Consider the following 23,835-nt stretch of genomic DNA (forward strand, 5'->3'; position numbering starts at 1 on the left):
ACAGTCACCAGATCTCAACCCAATAGAGCATCTTTGGGATGTGGTGGAACGGGAGCTTCGTGCCCTGGATGTGCATCCCACAAATCTCCATCAACTGCAAGATGCTATCCTATCAATATGGGCCAACATTTCTAAAGAATGCTTTCAGCACCTTGTTGAATCAATGCCATGTAGAATTAAGGCAGTTCTGAAGGCGAAAAGGGGTCAAACACAATATTAGTATGGTGTTCCTAATAATCTTTTAGGTGAGTGTACTTTAAGACAAACCATGTGCAAATTCATAAGTCAACACCATTGCTGAGTATTTACAACTTAAAACTGAAGTGAAACAAAGATAGTCTCAAAAAAGCGATTTGAAATCGCTGGTGTTTATTACGTTAAAAACTACTTTGTAACCAATCACGTCAGCGTGTGATCATCAACGAGTGGATCTCTGAGCTGGTGTGAGTGAGTAAAGGCAGGGCTAGTTTGCATATTCATGGTACCGTGTATATTTAATGAGGCATAGGTGTAGAGTTACATTCAAGCTATTTTAAGGCATGAAGACATTTTTTACAGGAAAAAAAGAAAACTTTAAATATGTAATTTTGGTGATCAAAGTAAATGAGGTAAGAAAAATAAACTTGTTTTCCCTTTGAATTAAAGTTGATTTTTCTGACCCTATTGACATATTGATTGATTGATTGATTGATTGATTTTTATTGAATCACATTTTTTGTTTTATTATTTCAGACTAATACATTAAGAAAACTATTTCAGGGTGAAATTATTAAAGTGACCATGAAATCACGATAGACTATTCTTTTTTTTTTTTATGGAATATTCAACCTGATCTAACGAAAATTACATACGTATTTTATGAGGTGGCTAATTCGTACGAATTCGTACAAATGACCAACCCCTGGCCCCGCCCCTAAACCTACCCATCACTGGAGTTTAGACAAATCATATGAATGAATTTGTATGAATTAGCCACCTTGTACTCACTCGTACGAATTGGTCGTGAGATAGCGTAGGAATATTGCAGTATTTATTTTAAATATATATATTTTTTGCCCTCATGAACTTTAATCAAAATAACTTTCCCTCTCTCTTGCATGGCCTTCTGATGTCGTATTTGCTGGCGTGTTACGTTCTAGTTCTGTTTTTGTCTGTTTTGGCTTCATTTTTATTCTTTGCCATGTTCCAGTTTGCCTGAGTTCAGGTTGCTAGTTAGTTTCTATCATCACTGATTGTATTACACATCTGTTCTTAGTTCTGTTAACCAATATGTGTGTATTTAATCCCTTAGTTTCCTCTGTTCAAGTCTTGTTTATGTTTGTTTGGTAGTGCTCTATGAGTTTGATTCCTATATTCCAAGTAAAGACTTTGTTATCGAATTTTCTGTATCGTGCGATCATTGCAGCCACACAACGTTACAGAGTGAGGGCAGGGCAACCTGTCACTCACATCACAGCAATATAAAACCACAACAATCCACTGTAAAAATAAAATAAAATCCCATACTTATTACCTATTTCTGTTCCTATTTTATGAGCTATTTCAGCTATTTTATTATTTAAGTTCAGTTGCTCTCTTAAATGTTTTAATCTAATAGGCTGTTCAGGTCATTTCAACCTAAATTAAATTAAAAATAAAGTAAACAATCAAGTTGAATCTCATATAACTTAAACGTAAAAGTCCTGGCATAAAACCAGTATATCCAACATTTTTTATAATTTTTTTTCCGAAGTGTTGACAACTTAGTGTTAACTAATAATTGTTGTAAACTGGTACTACCAAAACAATATTAGTGCATTCCTGGAACTGGGCGTCATTACACTACATCCTTATGCATCGCTTTCTGCCAGGACTTTTACGTGATTTTCCCTAATCACTGAAGTGACCTCGACATGCGGGTTAGCGGTAGCATTAGCCATCAGGCAAGTGTTATTTAAATAAACCCCTGATGTACTTACAAACTTTCCAATGCCTCGTTTTATAAGTACAGAACCTATGTGTACTACTGTAAGTTTGGTACCATTCTGGGCATTATAAGTGGGGTAATTTACGAGATACTTTGCACCATGACCTCGAGTGTTTGGCCCGAGGTCATGGTGCAAAGGAGCCTACAGTAGGTTGATTTTACTCTGAACCATCCCTTTAAGCTAGACAATGACTTTCTGCTAGAGCTGTTTAGAGCAAAAACAATCTCTTTTCCATTAATTTCCTGTAAAGCTGTTTTGAAATCTGTATTGTAAAAAGCGCTATAAATGAAGGTAACTTGAATTGACTTAATAAAATGAAGCCCTACATTTTTCTTGTTTCACTCAGATACACACCATAATAGGGAAGAAAAGACTATCACAACTTCCATTTCATGCCGACTTTGTTTAAATGAATTGTGGTTAATTAATATATTGTATCTACACTCCCAGTTTCAGATTGATTCAATTAGAAATACCAGAAATATGCATATTGTAGGTGGGCCTTTAAATATTGATAGTGATGGGCCAAGTCAAAATGGTTGAGAACCACTGGTTCTTGATGCCACAAATTCTGGCTCCCATATCAAAAACTATGTGGTTGTGGCGAGCAGGACGAGGCAGAGGGCTGTGAGAGAGCGGCGCGAGGCCGGTGGCGTGATTAATGATGAGCGACACCTGCGCGACGCATCGGTCTCGTATCTCTCATGGAGGAGCGGAAGCATAAAAGGGGGAGCGACGACAGTGGAGATCGAGAGAGGAACAGGCTGGGACTTAGGTTGTGTTCTGTTTATGTTTTATTATGTGACAGCAGTCGTCCGTGAGGGGCTGCTGTCTTTTACTTTTGTTTTTTATTTTTTTTATTTTTGGTATTAAAATCACTTTGAATGTTCGCCGGTTCCCGCCTCCTTCTTCCCATAACATCTAACCTCATTACATTGGTATTTATAGTGAATTTCATAATGAAGTCGTTTGACAATAGAAAGAAGGGGAGAGATGTTCATTGAAAACTGTACAACAACTTGAAATTAAGATAGTATGGTAAATTCAAATGACCAGCCATTAGAAGTAGATAATAGAAATGGCAAGGGTAATGCTGCAAATGGCAAGATGCTTTCCAGATGGGGCAATTATTGATGGTCTTATTAGAAAAAGCAGAGCGAGATGTCTTGCTGCAGCTGAATCTTTATAACTGGTGTTGACAAGATCCGCAAGCTTTATTTCAAACCAAATCAGCTGCTGAATATTTGTTGTCTCTCTCCCTCCGCTTCAGCAGGAAGAGTGAGACATCAACAGAGACACATCAGAAGTGGCAGCTAGCGCCTATGTCTGTCTGTAAAAATCTGGAGTCCCTAAAGTAGGCCACATGGAAAGGAGGAAAGTATAAAAAAGAAAAGGCGGATAGAGAAAAACCTTGAGTATCTGGGCGGCCTCTATAGTTTAGATGTTTCTTTGATGTATCATGTCAGAAGATCTGGATCTTGATGTTTTTAAGCTCTATGAGTTGTTCAATGGATCCTAGTAGAACATCCCATAAAGTGACACATTTAAATGTAAAAACAAAATCTAAACCCGTTCAGAGTGAATTCAGCTTTATATGCATATAAATAATATTTCTTCCGATCTAAAATGATTGCAGTGAAGCAGATCTACAGGATTATCAAAGAAAGGCACCAAAGACATAAAGTTTATTGTTGGATTATAACTGAGGCTTCTCTATTTACTGTCTGAATCAAAGAATGGAAGGGAAGATATTTTCAAATGATCAAAAGTACCAAACACTGATGTAAAGCAAAGTATTTATTAACAATTAGGGACAAGTTGGGATGTTTTATTCTGGTTCCTCTTAACAAGAGTCAGTAGCTCCACTAATTTAAGCATCATTAGTAAAAAACGTATTAAAACGTATTCTTAAATTTAGTGCAAAAGCAGCAACATCAAACATGGAGTCTGTAATGTTAGCTAAATGGGATATGATTAGATTGGTATGCTTGTCAATTTCTGCTTTTAGTAGCAATGATGTAGTATTGATTGGTCATTGATCTTCAGTCAAGGGGGAATGAATCCAGATAGCATGGTGTAACTACTGCCATTTGTCCTTACATAATCATGGCCATGAAGACTGATTCAGGCTATGATTCAAATCATTTTCGTATCCACTATTGGCCAATACTGACAGGGACACTAGAAACTAAAACTTTTTAAAACAAAACAACCGCTTCCTATTTAAATGTATTTGATGTAAATGTATATGATGGCAAAGCTAAATTTCCAGCATCATTACTCCAGTCTTGATCCTTCAGAAATCATTCCAATATGCTGATTTAGTGCTTACAAAACATTTCTTCTTTTCAGAATTTGTGCTACTTAATATTTTTGTGGAAATCATGATACCTTTTTTCAGGAGACTTTGATGAATATAACATTCTTCTGAATACATAGAGATAAGTGCTTTACTCAAAGTCACAATGCTGATAGTGGATGTCAATTCTCCAGATGTAATTCTCCAGTTCATGGGTCAATCCCACTTAGAACTCAATTCCTGAAATATTTATATTACGACATTAAGCTCTGGACTCTTTCAGTGGCAAATCAATCAAGTGTGCAATGGCATACTTTTTCATAGTATTGTTGAAGTACTCTTCACTATTATCATACTTCAATAAGAATGAGTATGAGCTCATGAAGAAAAACAAATAACTTAAGTGCTTTTTATCACTGCATGGAGATATGTTTTTTTATTGTATACAATTCAAACATCAGTCACAATAAATTAATTATATAATACTCTGGACTAGAACCATCAGTGAACTGGCTTACTAAGCTCTGACATTTAGCCCAACAATCTAAACAAACTCCTTTGAATCTTGGATCAAGGAGATAATAATGGTTGGAAAGAGAAAAAAATGTGTGTGCATGTGAGAGTGTGACAAGAAAGCAGAGATCCATGCAACTCATGTTCTCTCTTTTTTTTTTTTTTTGAGATGAGAGATGAAGACGAGAAAGGTGACATTTGGAATTTGAATGTCACAACCAGAGAAAAATGGCCCTTTGTCGAACGCTTGAGATAAATTGATCTGATAAGGACAGCACTGCATGCATTAGTGGTCTTTAGCCAGGCATTTAGTGTGTCTGAGACGATGTGGAGGAGTAGGAAAAGGAGGCGCAGGGGTTAAGGCTAAGATCACATTGCACAGGCAGGCCCTGGAAATGTCAAGGTGCAATTTACAAACTGATTCCAGCGACAATAGAAAGTCAATGGAGAGGCACGAGCAGGTCTGTGTGCCACAGTGCCCAAAAGAAGCTCATCTCTTCCGTCACTTACACTGTAACAAATCTTTATGTTTTATTCAGCTTTTGTAAATGTAATCTCTGAGCAAAAGGGTGAATCTATCAGATTTCTTTAAAACCAATACACAAACGACAAAATAAAATAAGGTGATTTCTCTATGACCTTGATATGATGAAGAGAACAAGAAAGCAGGCAGACACATAAATACCGCTGCTGCAGGCGGCACAAAGCCGTATCCAGCTTTTTTCTCTCTCTTTGAAGAGCCAATGAAATGTTGAAGGTATAAAGAGAGACACCTCAGAGGTTTGGCTCCACGGTGTCTATAAAATCAATAAGAGCACTCCACGCGGCAACACAAACAGGGCACTGGCCATTAACAGGGCTCTGTTACAGCACACAATTACTGTTTACATAGCACTTTTTCTCAGTCGCTGTAACACACTTTAAACTGCAGCTCCCTGGAGAAGGGAACGTAGAAGTTTATACTTTAACACAGGGCTCTGAACAAAAGAACAACCTCGAACCTCCTCAAGAAAGTCAACTGTCTGCATCAGAATAGAGGCCAGACTAGCTAACTTTCACAAACTTTGTAAATGAAAACGGTAAAGAAAAATGTTCACGGACAACCTTTTTTCCACGATCAAGATGAGACCACAATGAAATGACACCGACAATATAAACTCTAACTGTGTCTATATCAACATACAAAATTGTTGCCAAAAAAAAATAGAACAAAATCTCTTTATGATTCCTTCAACAACAAAGAAATTAAACCTCTGTGTGACAATACAGTCTTTTTTGTTCTTGTTTTAATAGAAAAACATAAGCAATTTAGAATTATTGGAATTGCAGTTAGGGATTTCACTGTTTTAGCTTTTGGGAGAAGCTTTTAAGTTTTCCAAGTTTAACTATGTACAGAGTGTGTTAATTCATATAATAATATTGGGTAACAATTTATTTTGATGGTCCGGTTTGAATATTCTGTTGACTATAAGTAACTTTGCAACTACATGTCAACTAACTCTTATTAGAGTATTAGAAGACTGTCTGTTTAATATCTGCTAACTCTTTATTGTGATGGTTCCGCAACTTATTCTAAACATAACCCTACCAGTCTACTAATAGTCTATAACACTCTAATGAGAGTTAGTAGGCAACATTACTTACAGTCAACAGAATGTGTTAAAGGGATACTGTAGGAAAATAGATGAGTAAATGAGTAAAACAAACCATGCATATGAGTTGACATTCTCTTGATTTGTGCTTATAGGTGGAAGTGCAAAAGTTCTGGTCAAATGTAAAAAGAACTTTCCCAAACGACAACAATCTATAAAAAAAGTTGAGCAAAATAATTGTGATTATCAGTTTAACCATTATACTCTCACTGGGTTGGTTGTATAAACACACACGAAGATGAAGTTAACTTATTTGAATAAATCCACACGATAATCCACGAAAACAGGAACAGAGCAACATATAACACATCCACAATAGACAATACCGCACACTGAACTGAAACAGAACAGAACCGAACATATAAGCAGGTGATAATGATAGTGATTGACGAGTGCACAGCTGTACATAATTAGTGTCCGTGACAAAGGCAGACGATGACGAAACATTACGAGTCCAAACTAACATAATTGTGACATACAGCATGACTAAAATAATTTAATTGACTAAAAATTGACTAGTCAACTAAAACTGGACTAAACAAAAAAAAAAGGATAGATTGACTATGGTTGACTATAGGATGAATATGATTAAAAATAAAATAAAAAGGAAATTTAAGGACCAAGACTAAGACTAAATTAAATAAATAGCTGGCACAATGAACACAAGGACACACACACATTTCAGCTCAAGTAGGTTGGTACCAGGGTGGTGAGTTAATCAGAACTGAATCGAGAATGCCTTTTAAATTCCCCTTCAATTCCTGAATTGGAAAGGAGGTAGCAAACAGAATGCAGAATTGCAATTCGAATATGAATGCAAGGAAGAAGAATTCAAATGAACTGAAAACAAACTGAAATAAGATCAAGTTGAAGTACTAAAGCTATATATATATATTAATTGACTAAAGCACAGAACAAAATGACAAAAAATTCAAGTTTTTACATTTTATGCATTTAGCAAATGCTTTTATCCAAAGCAACTTACAGTGAAATTCAGGGTATACATTTTATCAGTTCATGCATTCCCTGTGAATCGAAACCATGACTTTGGCATTTGCTATTGCCATGCTCTACTGTTTGAGCTACAGAAAAGATAAACGACAAATAGTAATGAAATTAATTTTAACATCCTCTTTCCCCACCATTGACAGAATTTTAAATCATTTATGACACAACGCTTCCCCACCATTGATGGAATTTTACGCCAATCCATGTTTTCACTGTTATACGGTAGGGGGCGCTAGTATGCATCTTCTGAAATAGTACAGAATCTCTGGATCAAAACACAGGTGAAAAATAATCAGAAACAAGTGATAGAAGCATTGCTTATGCACATGTAAAATAATGTGATCATCAGCATTGAACAACATATAAATCAAAACTGCCTGACGTTACCGAATGAAATGTCGACCCAGGAAGGGTTAACAACTGTGAAGATTTGCGGGTGATGATGGAAGTGATCCACACCATCTATGTTTTGATAATCATTCTGAATCCGATCCGGATGTAATTTTTGACAAAAATACAATTTTCTCAGCATTTTGTTCAAAATGTAGCTTTTTTTTTTTTCATGAAACTTGCATTCAAGTGTTTATTTTATTTTTTATTTTTTTTAATGATCAAAAATGCTTGCGGTGGCTGGCAACTTTCTAAAAAAAAAAAAAACACTGGTGAATTAATAGACTAATAACAGTACATCAATCATACTAAAATAACACTGTTTGAAGACACACTTTTGATTGCTGGCATGACAAATGATTGTGTGTAACGTTGTGAAAAAATTCTTAAATTCAGAATTTTGTTCAAGTCATACAAATTGTGCCCATTTTAGACTGTCCAACATCAAAATGGATTATGCACACTTTATCTGCTCACAATTTGACCACTGACAGGAATATATGAAAAACGAGGAAAAGGAGGTTAAAAAAAAACCCTTGTTGAACACTTTAATACCACTCTGGACTGATTAGAGTAAGGCTTGAGAACATTCCTATCTTACAGTGATCTAATACCCATTTTCTAGTTTTTCTTGGTTTGAGATGACAGTTGAGCATGATCGGCAAGAGCAGCCCGTCAAGCATCAGTGCAAAAAGGTGGTTTTAAGCAGGGCTTTTTACAGACCTGCGCTTAAATAGTGACTGGTTTTACAAGGGGGTCAAAGAGGCATTCGAGATTCAGCTACGAGCATGAGGAGGAGAGAAGACAGGAGATTGCTTGACAAGCTTATTCAGACTTCTTTTAAATGGATTTTTAAGGGCTTTGAAGAGTTCTACAATGAATGCCCTGCAAAATGTTCCGTCTTTTTTTTTTTTTTGAGGTAAAGAGAAGCATATGAGAGAGAATACAAAACCATTTGATTTTTGTGCTACAGTACATAGCAGCCTATTATCATATGGCAGTACAACAGTTGCATTATATTGCGAGGTCATGTAGGGCCATCTCTGTATGCATACTAATTGGATATTATCATCAGTGTTAATCACAAATAGGGATTTATGTTTGAGTGTGCAGCAAACCCTCAATTTACATTTTTATAGGTTCACACTGGAAAGGACTGTATCGATCTATTGTTTAATGTGTGATGGTTTAAACTGAGAAAACAGTGACCTGTTAAATAACTGCTTTTCATCCCATGCAGCTCAGGAGAAATAAGATGACTCATAACTGGGAAAAAAAGTTTTTAAATGCTGTGCAAGCCAGCTCAGATGGTTTGAGTGTTCTCTTTCTATCTTCTGCACATCCCACACAAATATGCTCCCACTTTCACAACACACAGACATAACATAAGAGTCACTTGTTCTTGTAATGTTCATATTCAAAATACTGCCATTTACCTAATTAGAATGACCACTGCGAACTGCGAGTGTAAACAGAAAGGAGGAGTAAGGAGAACAAGCAGGGGGGAAAGGGAAAATGAGGAATTGCCATCACTGCAATTCAGTACCTTAGACAGGTGAGACCCAGGAGTGTTGTAATACAGGGTTAGTTGTAAAACCATCAGTTTAACTAATTATAAATAATATAAATTAGGGTGACATCACAGTTATACATGCCCATCACCCTCCTGAGCTGATTGTAGAAGTTTATGTGTAAACATATAACAGATTTACTGGACAAAACACAATTTTGAGGTAAGAAGTTCAATTTCATGTCTGGTTTAAAATTTGTTTGTGATTATTTTAATTAATGTTAATGAACTGTCAGAAAAAAAGAAAAAAAAAATCTGAAAAATCTGTACAACCTTACCTTTAGTTGCCCTTAAATGGTTAGTTCATCCAAAAATCCCAAAAGTTAGTAAAGACAATGTTTACAACACAACGTACAACACAGAAGCGCTGCACTGTTACACTACGTGAACTAACTCAGAGGAGGCCTACAAAGAGGAAAATGAATAGTTGAATAAAGTGTTTTTTTTTTTTTGTTGTTGTTGTTGTTGTTGTTGTTTTGCACACAAAAAGTATTCTCATCGATTGATAAACTTAAGGTTGAACCACCGTAATCACTTGGACTATTTTAAACATTGTCTTTACTAACGTTTCTGGGCCGGCAAGTTTTAATAACATAGAAGCCTATGGAGGAGTGAGACAGCTCTCAGATTTAATCAAAAATATCTTAATTTGTGTTCCGAAGATGAACGAAAGTCTTACGGGGTTGGAACAAAGGGTGAGTAATTACTGACAGAATTTTCATTTTTGGGTGAACTAACCCTTTAAGATACTGAATACATTTCAGACTGATGTACTGCCCCAGTAACAAGCTGTTGTACTCCTTTTTGGACTTTTTTTTCCCTGGCAGTTTATCATTAGAACCACCAGGTTCTCTTTTTCTAACATCAAAACAAGCTTTTGACAAGGAAGGCAGCACTACTTTTCATTGTGTTTCTACTAGAAGCACAAAGACTGCACAAAACGAGACAACATCACAGCTGTGAGAGTGACTAACATGCACTCACAAACTGTTTTAGAATTGTTAGCATAAGATTTTTATGTATTTCTGTATTGGTTGCAGTTTTATTTGCTGTTAGTATTGAAGTAAAAATGTTTCTTTGTTTGCAGTTATGGATATAGGCATTTGTTTGCAGTTTTGGATAATGAAATGTATAAAATGAAGCAGGTTGGGTTGGAGGTGCATTTTAGATCCAATACTTTTTATTTGCACAAATTCATAAATAGAATTTAAAATGCCTATGTTTTCAATTAGTATAACCCACTCAGGAATAGTGTCAAGAGCACTCTTTGTACTTGACCTTGATTTACAGAGTTGTAAATGTATAACCTACTTTAATATGACAGACAAATGTGGGAATTTCCAATCAGTGCTTGAGAGCGCAAAACACACTGAGTTTTGTGTTACAACATTCCCCGGTCTTCCCTATCTGAGTGATGCTGAGCATATAAGCCTGCAGAACTAGAGAACGACAGTGAACAGTGCGTTTATAATCTTTCCTGCACTGAGCTGAAAACCAAAACAAAGTGCAACGTTCTGAATTGGGTACAAGTGTCATAGCCTAATAAATATTCTGGTCAAATTGAAAGGCTGAATGCGATTTTAGCATCTCCTTTGCACACAATACGCACAATAAACATACACACTATGCATATGAATAGGCATTATGCTAAGATATTATCAACCTGTTCATTATAACTCACCTTGGTTTGGATGGCCGGGGTCCGACAACATCAATCCCGGTAAAGCAAACACGAAGAAAAATCTTTGAAAAGTCATTTTTTTGTATCCAGTTGTGGACGTAAGTCGGTGAGAGTTACTAAAGAAAACAGTCCACGACAAAATATCCAGTAATAAAATTCATTTAACTATTGTACACGATTGTGCGCGTCAGCCGCCTCGTTCCCCGCATCGCGAAAACGCGGACACAGAGCGACAGAAATGCCAGCCCATTACGCACAACTACCAGCGGCACTTGAAAAACTTACAGAATTTACCCATTAAATAGGATAGAGGCTGTGAGATAAGTTATCACTAACGATGGTTGTCAACACTTGAGATAACGATAGACTAGTTATGTTCTCAGGTCGTCAATATCCATTAACGGGCTTTCCCCTTCTCTAAACGTTAATACGCGCGTCTCTTCTTGACTCTACGTGCCGTCGACACGAGCCTGGCGTGTATCACGCGCATAAACTTGTCGAATCAGTCTCGCGCACACAGACAGTCCTGGTAGGAACGAGAGTTTCCACGACGCTTTCAGTCTCGGGCGCGCGAAACGCGATCCTGAGGTGAAAAGCCCAAGTGAGTTTTGAGGATCTAGACGGAAGACCAGCTCATCAGCACTAGAGGGTGTTCGTTTCCACTCTGTGCTGTCTGTGCTGTCCCGCGATTCTTTCAAGGGGAAGTCCGGCTTGCTTATTTAAAACATGGCACATAAACAGAAAGTATTTGGTCTGCATTTCCTGTAAGGTAGACGGAACACCCTCAATCTTCATAAATTAGGCTAGATGTAATTCGTTTCCATCATGATTGACACAACTGCGGTGTGTGTACTTAATTCTACTTTTAAGATGTTGAAACAATTCTTCGTTTGAACAATTGCAATAACAGTAAGCTTAGCTTCCTTTACTGTATTAATGCATGAAACCCATGGTAAATAACAAAATAATATCTGAAAGATATTGTGCACTTTAACATTTTGGCAGAATATATTTAGCAAGAATATAATGTACAGCAATTAATTACAACAAAATTCAGAATTTTAATATGAAATCAATGCAGCCTAGATCATTTTCAGTCAGATCACAACAGATTACTATAATAATAATAATTACATATATATATATATATATATGTGTGTGTGTGTGTGTGTGTGTGTGTGTGTGTGTGTGTGTGTGTGTGTGTTTTTAAATTTTTTTTTTTTTTTTTTTTTATAATAAATGTATGTTTGGATACAATTGCAAACTTGTTTTGTTTTAAGTCACCAATATGGTCATCATTGTTCATTTTGGCTGGAAACTTTATTCATTTTAATATTAATATTACCCTGACTGGAAATCTGGACCTGCACGTTGCAATACTGTATAAGGACAGAAAATAGTTAAAAATACTTTTGTGGCAAGCTATTTTGTTCCTGATGATATTGGTCTGCTGTAGCTTGTTGTCAACCAGGCATGCACAAGTCTCAACACTCAGCATAGCAGACTCAGCAACGATGGAAATCAAGAAACTACATTTTAGGTAAATAAATAAATAAAACAAAACATCACAGGTAACTAAAAGTGACAACAACAACATTAACAAAACAGAACAGCAAATTGTACAAAAATGCAAGGCCATAATTTATTCATGCCACAATGCATGATGGGAATCTGGGCATTGGCGTGTTGTAGCGACTTTACAGTTAATCTGCAAAAATAGTAGCAGCATTGTATTAGATTAACTTAACGTATTCACCCCTGTGAGACATTAGGCCTTGTTTCATTATTAGTTTTAATTATGCAATTGCATATAATGCAGATTACTCTATGCATATTTTTTTTTTTTTTTTTACAAACAGTTCACCTCTGAATAAAAACTGGTTATATTTCACACTTAGAGCAGCTGTGCAAATATGTGACCTGATTTATCTATTGTGGTCGAGATCCTATTAATTGCTTGCTGATATCCTGCTTGTGAGTGTCCACTGCTTGTCATGCCTGTGTAATTCAGACATCTAACTGGCGTCTAATGGTCTCAGATGTGAAAATAACTCCCTCCTTCCCCCTCATATCCCCTACATACAATCCATTCAGAATGGTTATTTTTGCGCAGCCATTTAAAGGTCATCCGATGCCATCATGCATACACAATATGCTGAATGTAATTTATTGATTGACTGGAGACATGAGGTTTTGCGGAAAATAGGTTTTTAATATAGGAGCTTGCTTGAATTAGGTTATGCTGGCTAAGCAGTAGTAATACACACAGTGTGTGAACATCCGATATGTACTGAAGGCAAGTACAGATGTTGGCAGTGTAACTCTGCAGAAGTTTTTTTACAGAAGATTTAACAGTAATTTATTACAATAAAATACTGAATTTTACTGTTAAATCTATATAAGGTTGATCATTTTCTGCAATTTAAAAAATATTATATTTTATAAACAATTAATGTTGGTTGAGTGTATGCAATGCTATTGTGGTGAGCTAAGTGCTTAAAGGATAGTTCACCCCAAAATGAAACAAAAAAACCCTCATAATTTACTCATCCTCGTTACAAACCCATAAGACTTCCATTCATTTTCAGAACATAAATAAACATATTTTTAATATGGTCTCATCAGTTTGTACATCATTTGAAAGTCGTATGTACATTTTGAAGCAGTAGTTTAAAATAAGCAACTTTAATAGTAATAATAATAACTTTAATAATAGAAGAATTGACGCAACAGTGTGCAAGTTAGCACAAACAACACCTGCAAAAGAGGAACTGAAACAGACAGCATATATACAAAGGATATTGAACAAAAGTACAGACAGGTGTGCGCTAATTAATGATAATGAAAAACAATGGTAACTGATAATAAACGGGAACATAGAAACAGGAAGCAAAGATAAACATACTAAAAGTCCTTGAAAATGAGACCAAAACACATCAAACTAAGAATATCTGTGACAATCTGCTACACCTGGCCCTGTTTGCAGTAAAATATATAGTATATACTTCACAGTATAGTATATACTTTGTACAGCAATTAGAAGTCAGGAATACAGTAAACTGTAAATCTGACCTATATTTTTTGCTATGGTGTTGTATTATTGTTGTTTTCATCCTCTCTTCCACACTCTTTCTATCCACTGGCTGCCAGAAGAGCACCATTAAAGGGTTAGTTCACCCAAAAATGAAAATTCTGTCATTAATTACTCACCCTCATGTCGTTCTAAAGCCTTAAGACTTTATTTCATCTTCGGAACACAAATGGAAATCTGTTTGATTAAATCTGAGAGCTTTCTGTCCCTCCATTGACAGCAACACAACTGACACTTCGACGCTTCAAAAAGTTCATAAAGAGATCGTAAAACTAATCCATATGAATTGAGCGGTTTATAGTCCAAAATTTTCTGAAGAGACACAATTGCTTTATAGGATGAACAGATTGAATTTGGCCTTTTATTCACATATAAACATTCATCAATTCACACATTAGTTGTGGTAAACGGAAGCTCAAGCATGTTCGCTTGACGTGCGAGAGCCAATGAGGTTCTTTCTCGTGTTGCGCAGCACATTTGAGCTTCAGGATGAGGTTTTTGCTCATCAATCAGGTTCGGTTGAGCTTCTGTTTATGTTCACTGATCAATGAATGTGAATAAAAGCCTAAATTAAATCAGTTCATCATATAAATTGATTGTGTCTCTTCAGAAAATTTGGACTAAACTGCTCAATTCATATGGATTAGTTTTACAATCTCTTTATGAACTTTTTGAAGCGTTAAGGTGTCAGTTGTGTAGCTGTCAATGGAGGGACAGAAAGCTCTCAGATTTCATCCAAAAGATTTCCATTCGAGTTCTGAAGATGAACGAAAGTCTTACGGGTTTGGAACGACATCAGGTTGAGTGACAGAATTTTAATTTTTGGGTGAACAATCCCTTTAAGCTTGAGAGATATTTGTATTTGTTGTGGTGGGCCAGTATTGAATTAAGGCCAAAGGTGTTTTAAGGTGTTTTCAAAAGTATATACTGAGAGTATAGTAGTTAAGGATATACTGTGCATCTGATATACACTGTGTATGACTTATTATTATGGTTTAATATTGTTATTTTCTTCAGGGTTATAGACTTTTTTTCAGATTTAAGAAACCAGGCAAAATATTATTTCTGCCAAAAAGCACAAACTATGGGAATATACTGTAAAGGTATAAATGCTTACACAGTCACTACCCATTAAATTTAATATTTCAGTACAAGTTTGGTTATTTTTGATTGGCTTTTGTAAGAATATTATGTGTAATATCCACTCAGGGAAGCTCATGACAGAGGGTCGGTATGTGCTGCAATCTCATTTAGCATGCTGTCAAAGTTTATCAGTAAATATGTAAAGAGATCTGACACACTGTAATTGGCATGATCACTTCATGATAAACAATCTAAATACCCTATCATAATCAAATGTGTATTCGTTAAATCATTTTACTGTATTTACTGAATGCCATATTTTATATAACATTTATTTCTTATTCTTACAATATTAAAGCTGAGCTGTTCTCATGGCGGTGTTAAATAGTTGTTCCATCTGTTTCCATTTATTGTTTGGTAAAGAACAGAGCTAACACAGATCTTCTGAATCTCTTCAGCAGAAAACAAAAGGACATATACAGTAAATGCTTCTCAATAGTCCATTGTACAATTTAAAGGGTGTGTGTGTGTGTGTGTGTGTGTGTGTGTGTGTGTGTGTGTGTACCTGTTTTTCTATCCCGGTGGGGACTTCAACCTGAATGCACACAGACTCATGGGGACTCGTGTCACAGTGGGGACCTAAATTGAGGTCCCCATGGGTAAACAAGCTTGTAAATCATACAGAATGAGTGTTTTTGGAAATGTAAAAATGCAGAAAGTTTTCTGTGATGGCTAGGTTTAGGGGTAGGGTTAGTGTAAGGAGATAGAATATACAGTTTGTACAGTATAAAAAGTCTATGGAGAGTCCCCACAAAGATAGTGAACCAGACACGTGTGTGTGCGTGCGTGTGTGTGTGTGCTGTTTGTGCTTTTGATTTCAAGAACATCATACCTAACATTGAGAAGATGACAAGATTCGTCTCCTAGTTGAAAAATGGATGATTGGCTGGGAAAAGAAAACGTCAAATGATGGTTAAAAGGAGCACAGCTGTTTGGTTTTCTCCACACCACGAGACTCCCGGACTCTCATCTATGAAGCTGTCACTTGCAAGATTGATAATGTACATGCACTGGCAGTCTCTTTAAACCTGCCAGAGTTTTCACCCTCTTACAAAAAGATGAAAGCCTCCGTGCTCTGTCTTTCCACTGGCTGCCATAAGAGCACCATTAAGCTTTTAGACCTTGGGTCCTTTAAAAGAGACGTTTGTATTTGTTAGGGTCAGTATTGAATCAAGGTCAAAATGCATATGTCACACAAAGTTTGGACCAAATGGGGATTATATATTGGTACTATATATTGTCTTTGAAGGTATTTTTGTGAATTATTTTAACACAGACCCACTCTCATATTCAAAGAGAGATAGGGATACACTAATGTGAAAAGGCCTCTTAGGTCTATAATAGCATGGGTCACGGCACTGAATTTGACCACATTCTTCTATACGATAGGCACCGGTGCGAGCTTAATTATGTCTGATTACCTTTTATAAGTCTCTGTGCGCGGGCCTCTGCTCTCGTAATGAACCGGCATGAAATCGTTAAAAAGTAATTGTGCGTTCGTCCCGGAGATAAGCCGCCGCGGCGGGACAAAGCGATCCTGACACAAAGAAGATTTCTCGGCGCGGGATCCGCGCGCAACAACCCACCGTGACTAATGGCGTGTGAACTCTAATCTGCTGCAGCAAAAGAACGAGAAGGGAGGAAGTGCAAATAAATGGAGAGAGCGTGTGCTTGGCATCATTGGACCAAACTCAGCCCACGGGGACAGCGTGACGATGTTGATTAAATAGTCTATCGGTCAATTATCAGCACCCCTACACAATCAATGTTCATTTAGATCATTACAACCGGTCGATAAACAGCGATCTGGATGTGATTCTAACTTTTCAGTAGCTCACTGACCTCCCGTTTCCACTGTGTCAGGCTATCACTTCAGCACCACGGACAGCGACACACTCATCGGCCCGATCAAGTCACTCTTTCAGAGGTATTGCAGTGTCGACACATGCAGTCAAAAGGATTCTGACTTGCTGGTAATTAGTTAATTCTTGCCTGAGTGTGTTTTTTTTTTTATTTTTTTTTTTTATTTTATTTTTTTTTGTATTATTATTATTATTATTTTTTTTTCTTATGCAAACATCCCACTCATGCCCATATCTAATCAATCCAACATACAACAGCTGTCAAGTGAATGAGAATAATCTATTTTCTGAGTCACAAATTTTCACACAGAGTTACATGGAGATAAAACAAAGCCTTGAACTTCCCCTCATGGTTCTCAGCTCCAGACAGAACACCTGGCGTGTTTGCATTAATTACCGTATTGATTGATTTTGTGGCCTGGTGAAGTGTGGCTAAGGGGGAAGATTCACTAGAAGAGGTGATACACTTGCTCAAGGGGTGGAGGGAGAATCAAACGCACTTAATGAAACAGACACGGGCGGGGAATTTATAGCCTTGTGAGCGTATTGATTGAAAGTCCAAGAATAGAGTTCCGAGAGGAAGACTGACATGTAACAACAAAAAGGGCACACCTGAAACCAAAGGATTTGTAACGAAAGGAGCTCTGTCAGTATGTGGTGGCTGTTGAGGTCAATAAACCAGTCGGAAAACCGACAAAAACAACCTTGTCTCAGATAACCCCTTGACCTCTGACTTGCGAATTGTGTAATTAGCTCAGCCTTGTTTTGATTCCAATTACACACACAACACTTTAACTACTTCATTCAATTTGAGTATTGATTAAATGTGGGAGCTCCTAGATTTAAGGAAGCCAAAGTAACAGCATGTGATTTTCTCAAGTTGGCCTGCTGTTTAAAGAATAGTGGTGCTGATTGACGTCTGACCGGCATGTTATTTGTTCTGTCTTTCACTAGCCTACCAAAGTGGCATTGTAACACACTGCGAGAACAGCAAGTAGGAAAGTGAGTATGTTGTAGCAGCATGTAAAATGTCTTGTAAAATTCTTCCTTAGATAATGTAAAACCCCTAATCTCTCACCATCTGAACCAGTTCTTTGCATCATCATTAAAGCATCAAGGGTGTTTTATATGCACTGTTTTCACATGTCAGTCTATATTTATACTACACCTGTCAGTCCACCCACTCACCTCCCATTAAAAACAAATTATTGGACATTTTCCTTTGTCCATTACAATACTTACCACTTTAAACAGTGTAGATTTGCGATGACTAGCTCTTGAAATCCACTCTCATCTGAATGTGCACACACTCATCCTATCATAAAACAAACACTCCAACATAATAAACTTATGGCAACAGATTTAAATTGCTTCCCTCTCGCTGTCCCCAAAGACTACTGTGCAATATGTTTCCGCCATCCTTCGTGTAATCGCAAAACAATTTATTCATGCACACTCTAACGCATGTTCACACATATTTAGAACATTTTGTACAGCAGTTTGCACACCTTCAAACACGCACATTGACACATCCCTATGCATTTTGACATTCATATTCACACAAATATGCACAGTCACTTTGTCATGTCCACATGTTTGACTGTGTTTATATGCATGATGCAGCTCCCAATTTGGTGCTGTAGCCATAACAGCTGGACCCGCAGCTGTGGAAAGAACTAGCCACAACATCAGCACCAAGAGGAACGGCTGACTCATTTGGACATATTCTCCCATGATGCACAAGTATTCTGGAAGCACAGCTGACTAATGCAAACGCTAATGCAGATGATGCTTTCTTATATTCATTAATCAGCATGCATCATTCAAGATGTGTGATACCTAATGCATTGGCATTTCGAGGTGGTATGAATTGAGAAGATGGCTTGTAAATTAAAACAAACAAAGTGGTTTGTGAGGGCAGATACATCTTAAGGTCAAGTAATGGCACATATGTGTGTGTTGAGAATATGATAATGAACACACAAGTGTTCAAAAGTTTGGGGTCGCTAAATTTTTTCGCTAAACAGTAATATTGTAAAATATTATTACAATATAAAATAAATGTAAATAATAATAATACTTTATTTTAATATTACTTTTTTAATATAAGTTTTAATATTTATTCATTCATGATATTTTGTAAAATTATAAATGTATTTACTGTCACTTTTGATCAATCTAATGCATCCTTGTTAAATACAAGTATTCATTTGATTTCTCTATAAAGAAATTGAATCCAAACTTTTGAACGGTAGTGTATATGTTTTGGTCGCTTCTCATGTGGTATTTATTAAATTCATGTGTGTGTTGCCCTACATTCAATCCTCGACAAATACATGAGCCTTAAACCCCCAGTAAATACCTAATCTAGCAGAAACCTTCCTGAAACTACACTTAATCCTGCAGACATCACTTTCTAGCTAATATTGTTGTCCCAGGAAAGATCTAGACACACAAAGACAGTTAGAATGTTGTGGAAATAAATTCTTTATTGGAGAACTGTCCCATAGCCCCCATACTGTCTATAGCTGGCCGCCTGGTCAACCTTATTGATGGAGGACAAAAATCTATACAGTGATGATCAAAATGCATAGTGATGAAACATATCAAGACTGTAGACTTTCAAATCCTGAGGGGGCCTGGAATATATAGATTTAATGCCAAGGTTAAACTTTTGACTTGCTGCTTAAAATCTAGTCCTCACTGCAGCTCATTCTGGCTGAGAACCGCCCACTACAGGAAGAGAAGGCCTGGTTAACATCTTAAGCAACCAATCACAGTTGATTTTGTTTTTAAGTGCCATTTAGGGGTGGGGCTATCTGAAATAGAGGTAACAGTTTACAATAAAATCTCATTTGTTAACATTAGTTAGTGCATTAACTATGAACTAACAGTGAGGAATACATTTTTACAGCATTTATTAATTCATATATAACTGTTAACACATACAACATTGGATCTTAAACAATAATGTTAATTAATGCAGTTGACTAATGCCAACAAATGAAACCTTATTGTTAAGTGTTGCCGAAATAGATTATATTGAAATAAGGTTCCAGCACACATTGTAATCCAAACGTGTAGGGATCCAAACAGGTAGTAGAATAACACACACATAGGTATAACGGTGACCGGACAGGGAACTCAGGATACACGTAACTACTATGCTAAATAACAAGGTGATGAACTAGACAGACAGTCCACGATGGAGATGAAGGCGGAAGGATGTGGCTGCCGACATCTGGGGGATGGCCAACGGAGACGAGGGCCTAGGATCCGATGGCGCAGACGGAGGGCCGATGGAGCTGAGTAATATCATTGGTGCTGGAGACCCAGGCGATGCCGTGGTGACGAGCATAGAAGACAAAGCCAGAGTACCCAAGGACTGGGGCGATGCTGCTGTGAAGAACAGAGGCGATGTCGAAGGGAAGGAGAAGCCCTCTGCTGCCATAGGGGTGGAGGAACGGAGCGGAAGATCCGCTCTGGTGGACACGGAAGTGGGAGGAGCCAAGGCGTAGCAGTCAGGTTGCCGAGATGGAGCAAAGTTATCTGAGCGTGTAGGCGGAGCCACAGGATCCACTTGCACGGGCGCTGCTGGTGGTTGTACGACCTGAGGCTCGACTTCATGGTAGGGCATCCCCAGAGACGGCGAAAGGCTGAAAGCTTCCAGCAGCAGCGGGGCTGGAGGACTGGCTGAGCTCTGTGGTGATGGAGGTGACACGAGAGTAAGGCACAGTCCACACAGATCAATGAAATGAGCAAATCACCGTCCATATAGCTCTTAATGCTGTCTTTAATCAACTATGAAGTTACAACAGAAGAATTATCATTCAGGTAGTTCTTAGTGCTGTCTTTAAACTTTAGATGCTGGGTGGGCTTGGGAGGGAGTCGATCCTTCCTCACTGACGTTCATCAGCCAGTCTTCGGTTCCCTCGGCCGCTAGTGTCGCGGGCTCACACCCCTAGTGAGACTCATTCAGGGGCTCCACTTCCGGGGCCGATGGTGAGTTCTGTCCTCTTGTTCTCGGGCTCTGACTCACTCAGTGGGTGGTCCTTCAACATCTGTGTGGGGCTCTCGTAAATTTTCTGCTGTTGAAGGTGATAAATCCGGCTCTGGGTCTGGCTGTGCTCTGAATCGGGGCCGGACGCTCTCCAGACACCTAATGACGGCCTCCATTCAGTTAAGCCCTGTGGTGTCGCTCCGATCCAGAACAAGTTCTTCAGGATCTCGTTGTCGAGTTGGCTGGTGATGGCAAGACAAAAAAACCCAGCAGTGAACGATAGAAAACCGTGGCACTCCTGAGCCACTGTGATAAATTGCTCTCTTACAGCCATTTTTTGTGGTCCGGTTATCTGTCACGGGTATGTGAAGGCAGGCAGGCAGATCAATGTTCCAACACACAGTTTACTTATAATCCAAACGGGTAGTGATCCAAACAGGTAGTAGAATAACACACACATAGGTATAACGGTGAATGGACAGGGAACTCAGGATATACTAAAGATAACAAGGTGATAAACGAGACACAGCTGAAACACACAATCTAATAATGACGGTAACCAAGGAGACAAACGAGTGGACACGTGACAAATGAAAACAAACTGAAAGTCCATGAAAACAGAAATTGAACATAACGGTGACATAAGTCCAAACGTAATATTATTTATTAATAACAGTGTTATTTTATTATTTCAAATGAGCTTTTATTTTTTATATTTTATTATTATAATTTTAATTTTAGTTTTAGTAATCTTTTGTTTTTGTCATTTTTATATATTTGTTTATATTACATTACAGTTTTAGTTTTAGTAGTTTTAGTACTTCATTAGTTGCCACGGCAACATTTCTAAATTATATATACGTTTTTTTTTTTTTTTCATCTAATATTTATATTTAATTTTATTCCAGCTTAATTTCAATTACCAAAAACAATTTAACAGTTTTAGTTTCAGTTTTAGTAAATGATAATAACAACACTGTTTAATATTATTATCATGACCTACCAGTAAGTAGTGGTAGTAAACATTATTTCACAGTTTTAACTAAGCTGATTGTGCAGTTCTGCTATAGGACTATACTGGATAACTTTTCTTTGTGTGTGAATAGACCTCTACCTTGAATGAATGGCTGATATGGAATGAATAAGACTACTGTGTGTGCACCTCTTAAGATCTATTTCATGATGACAACATGTGTGCCATTTTGTAATATTTGTGCACTAACCTGTCCGGGACAAAGGCAAAGACCTTGAGTCTAGCCATGTCGTCACTATAAAGGCTCAATGTCAAAGCGTGCAAATATATCAACGAGCTAAACAGTGTGGTGAGTAGATGTGAGATTCATTTCTCTCTCTCTTTGATCCATCATCAGATAGAGGCTGTATCAGGTTCATGGCTACACACAGCATCTGGCTCCAAGTGTTCCTCTAATTGTCCCATTAGAAACATGATGCATGCTCTGCATCTGTGCCACTGTTACAGCGTATATGCTTGTCATCACCATCTCTCACTGCCAGACCGGGGACACCGTTTTGACCTGTTAACAACAACAACAACAAAAAACCGCACATGTACAAATCAATGGATTCATGATAAAGTGCAAATTGAAAGATCATAGCTTGCTGAAAGTTAATTGGTGCAAAGTTTTAGTTTAATCTAGTTGAGGCCCGAGGGGGTTTACAAAGGACAAACTATAAACAAGTTGCCGAAAAAGACCAATTATTAATAACCGAGAGAAGCTTCCCTTTTAGACAATAAAAGCATCATTAGTGTCCTTGCAGGGGTGCACAGTCAATAGTATTGATCGGAAACAGAGACACAAACACACAGACAGACACAGAGCAAAAGACAGCAGTGCACTGATGTTGTCGTCTCACTTCCAGACATGGCCACAGAGATGGAGCCGGCACCAGCTTTTCCCCCCATATGGGTTATGATCCTGTTGGACCCCTGTGTCTGCCACCCAGTGTCCCCCAGCAGGCTGTACACGTTGCCTCAGTTTCCCCCACACAGCACGACACTAAGCTCCAATCTGCTGCTTCAGCCCTGACAGCTCAAGCACATGTTTTCCTCCTCTCCTGAACTCAAGCTGGGAGAAAGAGAGAGGAAGGAAGAGGCTATAAATGAGGGGAGGAGAGAACGCAGAGGAGGAAAAGGGAGTCGAGGTGAGCGGTACATTTTTTTATGGCCGGTTTTAATTACAAGCAGCCAGCCTGGTGGGGAGGATACGGCCACTCGACATTCAGAGGATCCTTAAAACAACACCTGTTCCGGGTGAGAAAAAGTTTTAATGACCTTCTCCACCTCTTCGGCACCTCTCTGCCACCTTCTCTTTCATCATCCGTATCTTGGCACAGCGACTTATAAGAGTTTCTATGATACATTTTTTTTTTTTTTAAATCTAGTTTAAAACACATGCAAAAAAGTTATTGCTAAGTACCTTTAGATTTTCCCTTTGTATTTGAAATGTATAAATCTATAAAGGATTTCAATGTAATGACTTATATATAATATATATATATATATATATATTAGTGGTGGGCCGTTATCGCCGTTAACGTGCTGCGTTAACGTGAGACTCTAATCGGGCGATAAAAAAATATCGCCGTTAATCTATTCTCAAAGTTGGGTTGGGAGCTGGGTCTATACTACGCAAGCTAT

At 37.6% G+C, this 23,835-nt stretch overlaps 1 protein-coding gene across 3 annotated transcripts in view; it reads right to left on the reverse strand.

The window, feature by feature from the left end:
* Positions 1-11,748, reverse strand: part of epha6 (eph receptor A6) — a gene marked incomplete at its 3' end in the record, with an annotated part of 173,564 nt that extends 161,816 nt beyond the window's left edge. For all 3 annotated transcript variants that reach the window (XM_079852445.1, XM_079852444.1, XM_079852446.1), the window contains exon 1: positions 11,081-11,748. In XM_079852445.1, coding sequence (XP_079708571.1) covers positions 11,081-11,156 — 76 coding nt within the window. In that variant the 5' untranslated portion in view covers positions 11,157-11,748. The remainder of the gene's footprint in view (positions 1-11,080) is intronic.
* Between the last annotated feature and the right edge of the window lie 12,087 nt (positions 11,749-23,835).

The sequence above is a fragment of the Squalius cephalus genome, assembly GCF_949319135.1.
Source record: "Squalius cephalus genome assembly, chromosome: 2".
NCBI classification, from domain to species: Eukaryota; Metazoa; Chordata; class Actinopteri; order Cypriniformes; family Leuciscidae; genus Squalius; species Squalius cephalus.